At 42.2% G+C, this 15,062-nt stretch overlaps 1 protein-coding gene across 1 annotated transcript in view; it reads right to left on the reverse strand.

Annotated features, from left to right (window-relative positions):
- The window catches only part of ccser2a (coiled-coil serine-rich protein 2a), a 96,322-nt gene that overhangs the window by 42,226 nt on the left and 39,034 nt on the right, over window positions 1-15,062 (reverse strand). Inside the window, 1 exon segment of the mRNA XM_056292118.1 lies at window positions 5,601-5,700. Within this exon segment, the coding sequence (XP_056148093.1) occupies window positions 5,601-5,700 (100 nt within the window).

The raw sequence follows: 15,062 nt of genomic DNA on the forward strand, positions 1-15,062 counted from the left end.
TGACTGAGGTACCTGGAACTGTGGCCAAGCTGGGAAGACGCCAGCTGAAACAGAAAGAGGGAGGACAATCTACGGCCCCTCTCGCCCTGTCACGGGACCAGTGTGGCATGAGGCTCCTTACACCGTTCTCTCCTTTCTTTTTATTTTTTTGTAACTTCCCACCTTTCCCCTGTATTCTGCCTGCTTGCATGCAGAGCCAGGGTCTCCATGGGAAGGAAGGACGGAAGGAAGGAGGGAGGCTGGAAGAGAGAGAGAGTGAGAGTGAGAGAGGGAGGGCCTGAAACTGTGCAAAAGTCAAGATTCACTGTCCTCCTGCAGAGAGTGACCAGTGATCAATACTGGTTCTGCCTCACACACTGTCTCTCTCTCATTCTGCTTCAGTCTCCTTCTCACTCTCTGTCTCTCTCGCTTTGTTTCTCTTTCTCTCTCTCTATCTACCAGTGACTCAAAGCCATGACACACAGAACTATAAATATGGCCTCTTCCCAAAAAGGAGTAGGGAGGGACACCAACCCTATTCGCATTCTTTGGGAGTGAACATTCCAGTCTCACTCCTCTCTCTCTCTCTCTCTCTCTCTCTCTCTCTCTCTCTCTCTCTCTCTCTCTCTCTCTCTCTCTCTCTCTCTCTCTCTCGCTCTCTCTCTCTCTCTCTCTCTCTCTCTCTCTCTCTCTCTCTCTCATTCACACGCCACTGCTTTCCTCAGTAGGAAAAACAAGGACACCACTGTTTACACAGACATGCAGCACTAACAGATAACGTCATGGCTCTGCAAATGACTCTGCGCCGTCCGTGTGTCCCATTGTCCACGTGTATACGTCTGTGTGCATGAGTACCTATGTGGGAGGATGTGTCATCTTGTTGCGCGGCGAGTCTGACGGAGAGACAGGGCGCCTTGAATGTCAATTCTTGGCAACACATACCACTGCAGATTTGTTCAGCAAGCTGCAAGATTTGAGAAGGCTGTGCTCAACATCTCAAAGAAAACTTCACTTTCCTCCTCAGTGTCCTTCCCTTCTCTCTCCATCCATTCTCTTTTCCTCCCTCTCTTGTTCTGTCACACACACACACACACACATACACACCATCTAATGAATCCACAATAGCTCAATGAACACTGATCGTAACATTAGATATTGTGATGATGTATCCTGATGAGCTTTTAAACACTAGAAGGACAGTATTCAATTTATCAATTAAGATAACAGAGGTACATTATGCCCAAATTACATCTCAATGGTGTAATAGGAGAACAAATTAAAGGCTATAAATTCAAGTGATGAAGCAGTGTGCCTCAGCAATTTAAAGTGACGTGAATGAAGAGACTATCAAGCCATTATCTGACAAAACGAAAAGGAATCAGGTGTCCTTTACTACTATCGTTACCATAATAACTCCCGTAGGCCATAAATACTCTGGACTTTCTCTCTAGGGGTTCATGTGTGTGCAAGGGTGTGTATACATTGATCAGCCAAAACATGAAAACCACCTGCCTAATATTGTGTAGGTCCACCTTGTGCTGCCAAAACAGCTCTGACCTGTTGAAGCATGGACTCAAAGACACCTCTGAAGGTGTCCTCTGGTATCTGGCACCAAGACGTTAGAAGCAGATCTTTTAAGTTAAGTTGTGAGGTGGGGCCTCCATGTATCGGACTTGTTTTTCCAGCACATCCCACAGATGCTCGATCAGACTGAGATCTGGATAGTCTGGAGGCCAGGGCAATACGAACACTTTGTCAGATTCCTTAAACTATTCAACAATTTTTGCAGTGTGGCAGGAGGCATTATCCTGCTGAAAGAGGCTGCTGCTATAAGGGAATACCGTGGCCATGAAAGGGTCATCATGAGCACTCTGACCGGTCTGTGGCTACGCAGCAAGCTGTGATGCACTGTGTTCTGACACCTCTCTATCATAGCCAGCATTAACGTTTTCAGCAATTTGAGCTACAGTAGCTCTTCTCTGGGATCGGACAAGACTGGCTAGCCTTCACTCCCCACCCGCATCAATGAGCCTTGGGTGCCCATGACCCTGGTGCCAGTTCACCAGTTGTCCTTCCTTGGACCACTTTTGGTAAGTACTGACCACTGCATACCGGGAACACCCCACAAGGCCTGCTGTTTTGGACATGATCTGACCCAGTTGTCTAGCCATCACAAGTTGGCCCTCGTCAAAGTTGCTCAGATCCTTACGTTTGCCTATTTTTCCTGCTTCAAATACATCAACTTCCAGAACTGACTGTTCACTTGCTGCCATCCAAACCCTTGACAGACACCATTGTAACAAGATAATCAGTGTGATTCACCTCACCTGTCAATGATTTTAATGTTTTAACTGGTCGGTTTATATGCATGTATGAAGAGAGCCAGGCGACTGGCAGCATACCGTTTCAGTTTAGTTGTTTTGTATGTCATTTGCAACCAGCTGTATTAGCAATGTTAAAATTAAATTAGTAATCAGCAGTAAAATATTAAATAAGCAATTGCACATAATACATGACAATGTGCCCATCAAAACATTTTAATGGTTTTTGCAGGGGCCTCAAAAATAAATTTGAGCCATTATCTTTGTGTCAATGGAGACAATGGGTGGAAATTGAATTCTTCATCCTTGCTTCTGGGTTAAGTCCCAGTCCTGATCAATTAGATTTGCTGGAGGTGTCTTTTTTATGCAGAAAATACAAACTGTTTACCAGGGCTGCAAGGCTCCCGACACAGACAGACTAATGACCAGAGGCAGGGGCTGGGCAGAGCAGACAGGACTGTGGGGAAACACAGAGCCAGGTCTAGACGAGGTAACAGGCAATGTCTCAACATAAAGGCTACCAATGTAACCTGAACTGAGCTGGTATTACAATCTGGCAAGATGGCTGTGGCAAGGCTAGGTATATAAGGAGTAGGATTGATTGCTGTCAACGAGATGCAGTTGGTGGACCTCTGCTCTGCCTGCCACACACCTGCCTCCAATCTTGAAGCCACATTCACACACAAACAGAGGAGAGAAACTAGGGCAGGGGGATTGGCCAAGATAAGGGAGACAATTAGGGAGACTCGGATGAAGATGGTGAATCCTGGGAGGGTGCCAGGCGGCTTTGACAACAAACAACCTCCAACGCATCAGAATTAAGGTTTTGCTGTAGCCATGGCTTGTCCTTATGCTGTATATAAGAATCCTGTGTAGGATAACTGCATTTAAACAAGCATTTAATATGCCTATGTGCATGTATGTGTTTTCATTAATCTAACCCATAAGGACAGTAAAATCAGAAACAAGCTGCTTTGTGGGGAACGTTTTCTTGGTGCTCATAAAGACAAGGGTTATTTCTGGGGTAAGGGTTAGTTTTACAGCCACGGTTATAATTGGCGTTGTGGTTAGGGCTTCGTTCAGGTAATTAAGTTAGGCATTAGAAACAGGCTAAGGGTTATGGTTTGGGTTAATGAATAAATGAATGGACTTGAATAGCCATAAAATAAAACAAAAATGTGAACTGTGACTTCTCAATGGAAAAAAAGCAACATCCCAAGAGGGAGTGAGGTGAAAACTTAATCTTACTTTCTACAATTTAATTTCCAAAAAGATTGTTCTTATTGTTATATATATAGTAGACATTTATGCATGTACACTAGGGATTTAACCGAACATGAATACATTATATTGATATACACAAACAATGTGTCTTTAGCAGATATGAATGTCTCCCAAATAGACACATAATTGTTAAATACTTTCTTTTGCAGTATGAATAGTGATTGTACAGTGCTTTTGTATGTATTACCCCACACTTCCACCCAGTAATTCAGATGTAGTAAAATGAGTGAATAGTACAGTGTATAGTGTTTTACGATCTAGTAAGTCCCTCATTTTACTCAGAACCGCAATAGCCACATTTCTTTATGTGGTTTCCAACAAGGTTTGTGGTCTAATATCACAACAAAAAACGTATTTTCATAGATTCCTTCAATGTTAACATTGTCAACAATTGCCTGTGCATGGGCATTTATTGTGCGATCACCAGACAACACATGCTTAGTTTTATTCAAATTCAATGACTGTTCACATCAAACCATAGCTTTGATTGTGTCAACTCAGCTCTAACTACATCCAAAACTTTCTGAAAATGCTCCCCAGAACAAAAGATATTGGTGTCATCTGCAAATAAGACAAATTTCAATATCTTTGATACCTTACATATATTATCAATATACAAACTAAACAATTTTGGGCCCAATACTTGCCCCTGTGGGACTCCACATGTAATATCTACTCATTCATACTTGTCAATCTTTACAAATCATTGCTTACTTCCTTAATAACTCTTTAACAATTCAGCACAATGCACCTAATACCATACCTTTCCATTTTATGAATTAATAAATCATGATCAATAGTATTAAATGCTGTTTTATGCTCAATACATATTCCAACTGTGTAATTCTTTCTATCAAGATAACTAATTGTTTCTTCAATTAACTCAATCAGTGCCAAGGATGTTTACCTGTTTGACCTAAATCCATGCTGATTATTAGTCAACAATTCATGCTTATCAATGAAATTGTTTCAAATCTGTCAATGAAGAGTTTTTCAAATACCTTAGAGGACTGTGAAAGTAAAGACAATGGCCTGTAATTGGTAGAATTATGTCTAAACCCAGCTTTAAATAACGGGATAATTTAGGCAACTTTCACTTCACTTGGACATTTACTTGTTAGGGAGGAATGTTATAAATATAAGTTAACAGTTTGACAATAACATCAGTGACCTTCTTAACTATTGTCATATTAATTTCATTTTAGTCAGTAAATGTTTTAATCTTATACTTATTTACAATATCAGTAGTTTAATTTTCTTCTACTGCTCTTAGAAACATTGAGCTTAGGTTTCTATCCACATAGTCCTCAACATCTTCCCCTCCTGTCTTTGGGTCATTGATTTCTTTTGCCAGTTTAGGTCCCACACTTGAAAAAAATGATTAAATTCATTAACCACAGCCTTCACATTATTTATGCTCCTATCATTATCAACAAAGTACTGGAGGTAACTACTTGAATTTCTTGATCCATTTCTAATGATGCCATTTATCACCCTCCATGTGCCCTTAATGTCATATTTATTTTCCTCTAGCATCTTATTATACATAATATTCTCTCTTACATACCCTGAAGATAGTAGTTAATTTATTCTTATAATTTTTATACTTATTTTCTGTTTCTTTAATTCTATACAATGTACATTATCTATATAGATATATAGTATATTTATTTTTTTGCAGGCAATCTGAAGCCCGCATGGCTTTTCTGCATAGTTTTGTTTGCTGCTATGTTGTACAATTGATTTTTTCATACATTGTCTTAATTGTTTTTTTTAAATTATTCTAAGGGTTTGGGGTTAGGGAAATAGGAGGAAATAGGATTTGGACTCTAAAATAATTTTTTTGGTCCCCATATGGATAGATAAACAAGTGTGTGTGTGTGTGTGTGTGTGTGTGTGTGTGTGTGTGTGTGTGTGTGTGTGTGTGTGTGTGTGTGTGTGTGTGTGTGTGTGTGTGTGTGTGTGTGTGTGTGTGTGTGTGTGTGTGTGTGTGTGTGAGTGTGTGTGCACTCTGACCATGGTGCAGTGAGCCATCCTCGGGCAGATCCATTTCCAGCATGAGGTCATCCTCATCCAGCTCCCCAGTTCCCAGAGGGTCCAGGTTGTTCAGGATATCCTAGGAAGGGACCCCGGAAAAATCCCACATAACATTAAAACAGATTAAAGGTATTAAAAGGATTCATTGGTAAATATTTGCATATTATGAGGACCTTTAAGCAAATATCTGTGTTACAGTTAAGCAAACACAGTTCTTCATGGTTCTATTAAGTTCCCCCAGCATGACAAATATTCAACCATAATACACATTTAACAGGAGTAGATGGAGCACATTTGTTAATTGGCATTGTCTGGCAAGATAATTAAGACATCTACTATGTTGACTGAACTCAAATTTACTCAGCATTGGCAAACATTCAAAATATATACAACACATTACAGTTAATTATCATTAATCAAATAAATTACAATGCAAGCAATGCCCACAGTAGGGCCACCAATGTTACAAACAGATGGCACCAGAAGTTAGGGCTTTAACTCTTGAGGGTTGCATTTTGAAATGCAAATAAGCCACTATTTTTGCATGAAAAGCAACACTTTTACAGTTCATGGTGTTAGGGCACATTCCTGCCCAATATAATGAAGAAAACAATGCCAAGATACAGCTAGATTATGCATAGTAAAGACAGTTTTTTGGCACAGCACTTTTGAACAATATCAGTTTGATTTTGTAAGGGTGTTTCATTGTTATTGTCATGTGTTGAACCAGCAAAATATATTTAAGCAAGCCGTGATTTTGTCATTAATAACTGTTTTATGAAAGAATTGTTTTAAAGACAAACATAGTAGTATGTTGATATGCATGAGACGGTTTCATGCATATGCTTTAAATCATACAACACAGCTCAAGGGAAGATGCTATTATTCAACACCTAAAGACCCAGAAACCAGTGCAGCCTTCTGAAGAGAATCACTCAGGAATGAATGATAATAGTATATGTTATAAAAATATGTCTCATTACAGCCTCAGAATATGGACTTAGTGTGATTACTGTGCCGCTGCCTGTGGAATAATTCAAAGCATATCAAAAAGCAAAGACAGAATAAATCAATAGTTCAAAACACTTTTTTTTTTCCAAGGCAATTTTGTGCTTCAGCAAAAAATGAAAATAAATTGCCAGGGTACTGAGCGATGGATGCAACCATAAAATTAGTGCTTATTGAATATCTCGTTTTGTTTTGTTTTGTTTTTTTTAAAAAAATTTATGATAACTGAATGTTATTCAAGAACTCAAGCATTGTAAAGAGGGAATAATAGAAGAGACAGAATAGATAAATGATTATTCTGCTGTCCTTCAATCTGAGTGGAATCTGACTTGTAGAGACCATGTATGAGACCTGTCTCCTATTCACCTTCCCCTACCTCTTCTCTTCTGTCGCTCCACTTTCTCTCCGTCAGTTGTTTCCAACTCTTTATAAGTAAACAATAAATTATACTTCCACTCACGTTTTGTTCCTTCTGTGAGTTTCTCTTGCTTTTCTTTCTGCTTTTTTGCTTTCTCTCGTTCATTTTCTCTCTCTCCCTTTTTTTCTCTCGCTCCCTGTCTCTCTCTTGGTCTCTTCCTCTTGTGGGTTGAGCATCTTTGTGACAGTGTGTCTATTTCAGAGGAAATAATTTCAAACTTGCAGGGCATAGTAGCTAGCTCAGAACAGAGATGTTTGGATCATCTCCCACTAGTGAAGTGTGTGTTAGTTTGCAGGCTGGTGTTGGAGAGTTTGTGGATACTGGTGGGCATGGGTGTGAGTACATGCTGTGTTGGAAGGATAAATGATAGTCTACTTGACTGAACTTACTGAACAGTCTGCTTGGTGTGTATGCGTGTAAATATGGTGTGTGTGTGTGCGCACGTGTGCCTGCGTACGTGTAACTTGTAACTGCATGCATTTATCTGCAGGTGTGCAGGTACACGATTGCATAAATGGTAAATGGGATGCATTTTATACAGCACTTTTCTAGCTGCAACAGCCACTCAAAGTATTGGAACAGATTTTTCAAAGGTTTTTAATCACCAAACCATGAGAGTTCATTGATCACACAGTCATAACTGTGCAAAAAAATTACAAGGCTGACAGGCCCAGTAGTACATGAGATTAGCAGCGGACAGATACACACACACACACGGACAGAAAAACCAGTGTAATCCTGCCATTATAATACTTTTGCACAGCGCCCAAGACGACTGAACATGAAATATGGGAAAAACATTTTTTTAATATGCAGCGCACAAGCTAAAAAAATCTACCAAATAAAAACGTTTTGCCTGTCAGTCTGTGAATGTGCAGCCTCCTAGGTGGACCCACAGACGAATGCGACCAAGTCTAACATGAACTTGCCCTTTCCAAAAAGAAAGGGTTTGCTAGCTGACCATTTTCGTCTGACCCTAACCCTGTCTTTATTTTCATAATATGGTAAATCTGGGTAAACCATTTAGGCTCACTCATGCGTGACTCACAGCGACAAGAATATGCAACACTTCCTGTTTTGACCGCAACCTAGAGGGAGTTGTTCTTTTATAACTTTCACATTTTTTGGATTATCAAAATTCTTTTAACAACTTTTGATCATGTTGCTGCCCAATCCGAGTCAACCGTAGATGTGAGTCGTGCATGCGTATGTATGCACGCGACTGACTCACATTGGGCAGCGACAAAGAACAGCGTTGATCGAACAAGCTAGAGAGTGAATGAAGAGAGGGCAGCGGCGGTAGCGAGAACAAATGTTTTTCAAAGAATTTGAATCACTGCAACCAAGAGAGGTTCTTCAACATACAGTCATAACTATGCACAAAAAAAATTAGGCTAACTGGTCCAGTAGTATGCAAGCTTACCTGTGGACAGACAGGCAAACACACACACATACATACACACACATCCGCCTGGCGGGGATAATTGATTAATGCATTACATTCACATACACACTTGATGTTGATGTCAAACATGCAAAGTTGTTAGGGGTTAGGTGTCTTGCTTAGGGACACCTCGGCATTTTTGCCAGGAGAAGCTGAGGAGTGAACCATTAACCCTCCAGTTACTAGACAACCTGCTCTGCCTCCTGAGCCACTGACCCCAAAGTTTTGTGTGCGTAATGTGGCAGTCTATTCCGTTGCCTACCAACACGGAGATCGCTGGTTCGAATCCCCGTGTTACTTCCGGCTTGGTCACGCGTCCCTAGAGACACAGTTGGCTGTGTCTGCAGGTGGGAAGCCAGATGTGGGTATGTGTCCTGATAGCTGCACTAGCGCCTCCTCTGGTCAGTTGGGGCGCCTGTTTGGGGGGGAGGGGGAACTGGGGGGAGTGGCGTGATCCTCCCACATGCTACATCCCCCTGGCAAAACTCCTCACTGTCTGGTGAAAAGAAGCGGCTGGCGACTCCACATGTATCGGAGGAGGCATGTGGTAGTCTGCAGCCCTCCCCGGATTGGCAGAGGGGGTGGAGCAATGACCAGGATGGCTCAGAGGAGTGGGGTAATTGGCTGGATACTGATAAGATTTCTGTCATCAGTAATCAGTTCTCTGAGCCTGAACAACTCTGTCTGCCGCTGCCAGCTAACAGTGCTTCACTCACCTCATTCTACCCCTGACCAAGGAGGAAGTCTCCAAGCTTCTACTGGACTCTCGTCCCACTACCTGTCCGCTGGGCCAGATACCATACAACCGCCTACAGACCATTTCCCCTGCACTTAACCCTGCAGTCACACATATCATCAACTCCTCACTTGCAACGGGTGTGTTCCCCACTGCATTTAAGCAAGCTCGGATCATCCCGCTGCTCAAAAAACCTACTCTCAACCATGCCCAGGTTGAAAACTACAGACTGGCTTCACTCCTACCCTTTCTATCAAAAATACTTGAATGCACGGTCTTTAACCAAGTCTCTGAATTCCTTTCTGAGAACAATCTGTATGATTCAAATCAGTCTGGCTTTAAGCAGGGTCACTCTACTGCGACTGCACTCCTGTCGGTAATAGAATCACTGCGTTTGGCTAGAGCTGCTAGTCAGTCCTCAGCTTTATTGCTGCTAGATTTGTCAGCTGCCTTTGACACAGTTAACAACCAAATCCTCCTCTCCACGCTCACTGAGCTTGGTATCTCGGGATCTGCCTTCAGCTGGTTCCTGTCCTACCTCTCAGGGAGATCTTTTAGAGTAGCTTGGAGGGGAGAAGTGTCCAAAATTTATGGCTTATCCACAGGGGTACTTCAAGGGTCAGTGCTCAGCCCCCTTCTCTACTCGATATACACCACCTCACTTGGTACAATCAACCACTCCCATTGCTTCTCATACCATTGGTATCCTTACAATACCCAGCTCTTCCTATCATTCCCACCAGATGACCTCACAGTCTCAGCATGGATATCGTCATGCCTTGCTGATAGCTCTGCATGGATGAAAGAACACCACCTTCAGCTTAACCCATCTAAGACTGAGATCCTTGTCATCCCAGCCAGTCCATCCTTACAACAGATCAATATCCAGCTCAGATCAACCCAATTCATGCCCAAAAGGTCTGCCCGAAACCTGAGTGTCATGATTGATGACCAACTAACCTTTAAGATTCACGTGGACTTGATTGCTCGGTCATGCCAATTTGCCCTGTACATCAGGAAAATTAGACCCTACCTGTCTGAGCAACACAACTTCTGGTACAGGCTCTTGTAATATCATTCATTGACTACTGCGACTCCTTACTGGCAGGTCTCCCTGCATGCACTTTCAAACCTCTGCAAATGATCCAGAATGCAGCGGGGCGTCTGGTCTTCAGCCAACCCAAAACAGCACGTCACTACTACTACTTTCGGCTTCTCCCATTAGGGGTCACCACAGAGGATCATCAGTTTCCATTTCTTCCTGTCCTCTGCATCTTCCTCTGTCACACCAGCCACCTGCATGTCCTCTCTCACCACATCCATAAACCTCCTCTTTGGTCTTCCTCTTTTCCACTTCCCTGGCAGCTCCATATTCAGCATCCTTCTCCCAATATATCCAGCATCTCTCCTCCACATATGTCCAAGCCATCTCAATCTTGCCTCTCTTGCTTTGTCTCCAAACCGTCCAACCTGAGCTGTCCCTCTAATATACTCATTTATAATCCTGTGCTGGCACAGTGGCGAAGTGGTTAGCACAGTCGCCTCACAGCAAGAAGGTCCTGGGTTCGAGCCCCGGGGTAGTCCAACCTTGGTGGGTCATCCCGGGTCATCCTCTGTGTGGAGCTTGCATGTTCTCACCATGTCTGCGTGGGTTTCCTCCCCCTAGGTACGAATGTGCGTGCGTGCGTGCGTGCGTGCGTGTGTGTGTGGTGTGTGTTTTTCGGCCCTGTTGATGGCCTGGCGGCCTGTCCAGGGTGTCCCCCCGCCTCCGTCCAATGATTGCTGGAATAGGCTCCAGCATCCCTGCGACCCTGAGAGTAGGATAAGCAGTTCAGATAATGGATGGATAATCCTGTCCTTCTTCGTCACTCCAAATAAAAATCTTAGCATCTTCAACTCTACCACCTCCAGTTCCACCTCCTGTCTTTTCATCTGTGCCACTGTCTCTAAACCATATAACATAATTAGTCTGACAACCATCTTGTAAGCCTTCCCTTTAACTCTTGCTGTTACTGACTGGCTCCCAGTTGCTGCCTGCATCAAATTCAAAACCTTAATGCTCGCTTACAAAGCAGCAACTAAATCAACTCCCGCCTACCTGAACTCCCGCATTCCGGTCTACACTCAGTCTCGCTCACTATGCTTTGCCAATGAATGGCGCCTGGCACTTCCACCACAACGGGGCCCTAATTTACTAGCCAGGCTCTTCTCTTCTGTAGTTCCCCGGTGGTGGAACGAGTTACAAACTCCATTTGATCCGCTGAGTCCCTCTCCATCTTTAAGAAGAAGCTAAAGACCCAGCTCTTTCACGAAACATGAAAAAAAATGCTTCAATAAACCTTATGCATTGCCTTTGTACACTGCCTGTTGACACTTATGCCCTATTGGACTTGAACCTAGATTTTTGGCACTTGCTTGCATTGTAGCCCCCTGACTAGATCCTTGCTTGTGTTGTATTAACTCTCAGATGTACGTCGCTTTGGATAAAAGTGACTGTTAAATGAAACTGTAATACTGTAACACTGTATCCAGATAACCTTTTCAGGGACACCTTGGCGAGAGAAATTCAAATCAGTACTGTAATAAATACTGCTTACATTAGTTGATAAGGGAATAATACTGTATATGATGTTTTGGTCAAAATCTGACCTTTGAGCTGTCACACTGACAAAACATTTAAGGAAGAGTCCATGCATAGTAAAATACCCAATTTCCAAAAGCTTTATTTCCAAAAGCAGCAAATGTACAGGTTACTCAGCATCAGCATCAACATTCTCATCATCTCATCTCAGGTCTGGGTGAGGCTATAATATCTCATCAACATCATACATTTTGTTTGCTCTTGCCAGGCAGCATGGGAAAAAAAATGCCCTTGTGTGCCTTAGAAAACCCTGGATAGACTCCATAGACACATTAACACAGGCATCCACCATTGCCTCCAGGAGGTTTTGCTGTGCATAGGGGTTGCAGTCATAAACTCTCTACCACCATGCTGAGAAAAATTCCTCAATCAGATTCGCAAATGGAGAATATGCTGGGAAAAAAAGAACAGTGAAACTGGGTTGGCCATTGAACCAGGCACAAACCAGAACAGCCTGATGGAAACTCATGTTATCCTAAATGACAACAGATTGGGCTTGCTCTGCTGAAGAATGTTATTGTGCAGCTGATCTAGAAATTGAAGGAGTTGTGCAGTATTGTATAGACCCACTCTGACATGGTGGCAGAGGATGCGACGATTGCTGATGGCTGTACATAGGATAACGTTGCCTCTCCTCTGGCCAGGAACTTGTATGATGACATGGTGACCAATGATGTTGTGCCCCCATTTGCACCTTTTTGTTAGGTTGAACCCTGCCTCATTGATGAAGATGTACTCATGTGGGTCCGCCATGGTATCAAGCTCTAAGATTCTCTACAGCAGTCACAAAACACATACTTTACTGTACTACAAACACAGTACTGTAGTGTACTACTGTACTGGAATAAAAGATTGTGTACTGGAGTTACTGTAACACAATACTATAAAGTACTGTATTAATATGCAGGAGGGATGGGCCGTACTCTACATACAGTAAAAATTCTGTACAGTATAGCAATTATCTGCACATATTGTAATCGTTGCTCCTTAATTCTGAATTCCTTTCAAAAGGCACACGGTACAGCTACTTTGTCCTTATGTGGTTCTTCTGAACAATCTGGTCAATGATGGAAGTGCTGATGCTGTCACTTCCTTGGAAGGCTACCTGGTCTTCAACTATCTGGGTTTGAATTTCCCTCAAACTGATGGCATTATTGGCAATCACCATATTCAACAGGGCAGTCTCCTACTCAGCTGTGAGAAGTCTCTGCCTACCTCCAATAGATGGCCGCCTCTCAGTTCTACAACAATGAAATTTGACCATTACCGACATAGGGTCATCCATTACTGTGGTAAATACTACACTGAGAACAAAGTGGAGATTCAGTCTATACGCACTACAACATTACATGTATCACAGTAACAACAAGGCAAATTACCTGTTTTCCTTTCTGAAAGTACGCACAACCGAGTAATGGCTTAGGTCGGGTTGTACTAGCTACCCAGCTTCTCTTAGTCCTCCCATTTATGAGCACATGATGAACTAGGGTGACAGGGATTTCATCTGAGATTACTTGTTGTTGTCGTCCTCTTCCTCACCCTCGTCCTCTTCCACTCTCTTGTCTTGCAACTTCAGTATTGTTTGGATCCATTGTTCCAAAGCACTAAACATGCCCCTGTGCCCTATTTATTGACCCTGCAATTCTGACTGGTGTAGTAACAATTTTGAGGCTTAGCATTTGCTCCTGGAGGAAGGTGTGCTCGTTGAGTTTAGGTTTTGATGACTTGAGTTAATTATATAGAGAGCATGTATTTGAACATATAGTGCAATGAATGGTTTATCTGGCCACTTTTGTGTAAGGTTTTGCAGAAAGAGGTTTGAATATGGAAACGTGTGGAAACAGGTGAATAGTGTTTACGGTTATGGGAAATATGTTTGTGTTTTTTGGGAATGATGTAAGGGTGTGGGTTTTTGTGCTACAGGAACCACTTTTTGTGCTTAACCAATCGAGAAAAACTGTAAATTATGGCTATAGATAAAAAATTTAGCTGAGTCACTGTTGGTACTACCACATCAAGGAATTGATTGCCAAGTCACCTGATAATGAACCCTACTGGTTAGAGTATCCATGAAGTACAATGTGAAATATTAGCATGTGCCTGAACAACAATGATGACATGAGGCAATTTAAACAGAGTCGTGCACTTTAAATATAGCTCTCACTGGTGGAATAGCTATAAGAAGTGCTAGCAATATCGAAATTTGACAACTCACTTGTACGTGAGAAAACCAATAAACCTCGTGGCGTGAGCAGCATTCAATATTTAATCAGCCGAGGGAAGGTCTTCACTTATTATACTTCATGGCGCACACAATGCTCCAAACATAAAACCAGTCAAGACTTCAAACAAAAACGCCCGTATCAAACACTGATTAAAACCTTAAAACCAACTGGGAATGTTCTGCAGCCAAACTTCTCTTGCGTTGACAGTTCACCCTTGAATGACCTCGACACAAAGGTATCTATGTGTGACAGCCACTGCAAAGTTTAACAAAACGTCATTAAAGAAAATTGAATTCCACCAAACACCATAGAGTTATTTGGAAGTATCTATTGGGGATCTTTGTTGGACATTGGGATTATGTGGTCGTGAGCTGAATTCAAATGATCATCTTGACATGCAATCAGGCAAAGAGGGCAACTCATTTTCAGCTCGAACAACAACTCCATAAAAAACCCCACAAAGTTCAGCTTTAAATAAGAGTTTAAATTCAATAGGTTTTAGATAGAGAGGTTTTCAGGCAGATCCCTCACTCTCTCTCTTCTCTCTCTGTCTCTTTTGCCTCATACCAAGTACACTGACTGGTCTTTTCAACTTGGCACATTTAAAATTGTTCCTCGCCAAGTCACAGAAGAGATACTCTATCAGAGAGGGTTACTTAATCAAATGTTCCTAACACATTTCCCCAAGACCTTTACTCTTTTTAAAGGTCAACACTAGTTTAACATGTACGTCCCGCCATGGGAACAACTTCAGACCGTGACAGTTTCTCAATCCCATTACTTAAATTCTTCATGAGAGCTAATACAGTGTATCAGGATAGAGGTGGATCAGCTGTCAGAGTAGTGTGCTCTCGTACTCTTACAGTGTGTGCGTAAGCATTTTATAACCACACTTCTGTGACATTGGGACTCTGTACGTAATAGTCTAGTTTCATTTTATACAAGGACTCGCCAGTCTTTTTGATAAAG

The sequence above is a fragment of the Lampris incognitus genome, chromosome 13, assembly GCF_029633865.1.
Source record: "Lampris incognitus isolate fLamInc1 chromosome 13, fLamInc1.hap2, whole genome shotgun sequence".
In the NCBI taxonomy this organism is placed as follows: domain Eukaryota; kingdom Metazoa; phylum Chordata; class Actinopteri; order Lampriformes; family Lampridae; genus Lampris; species Lampris incognitus.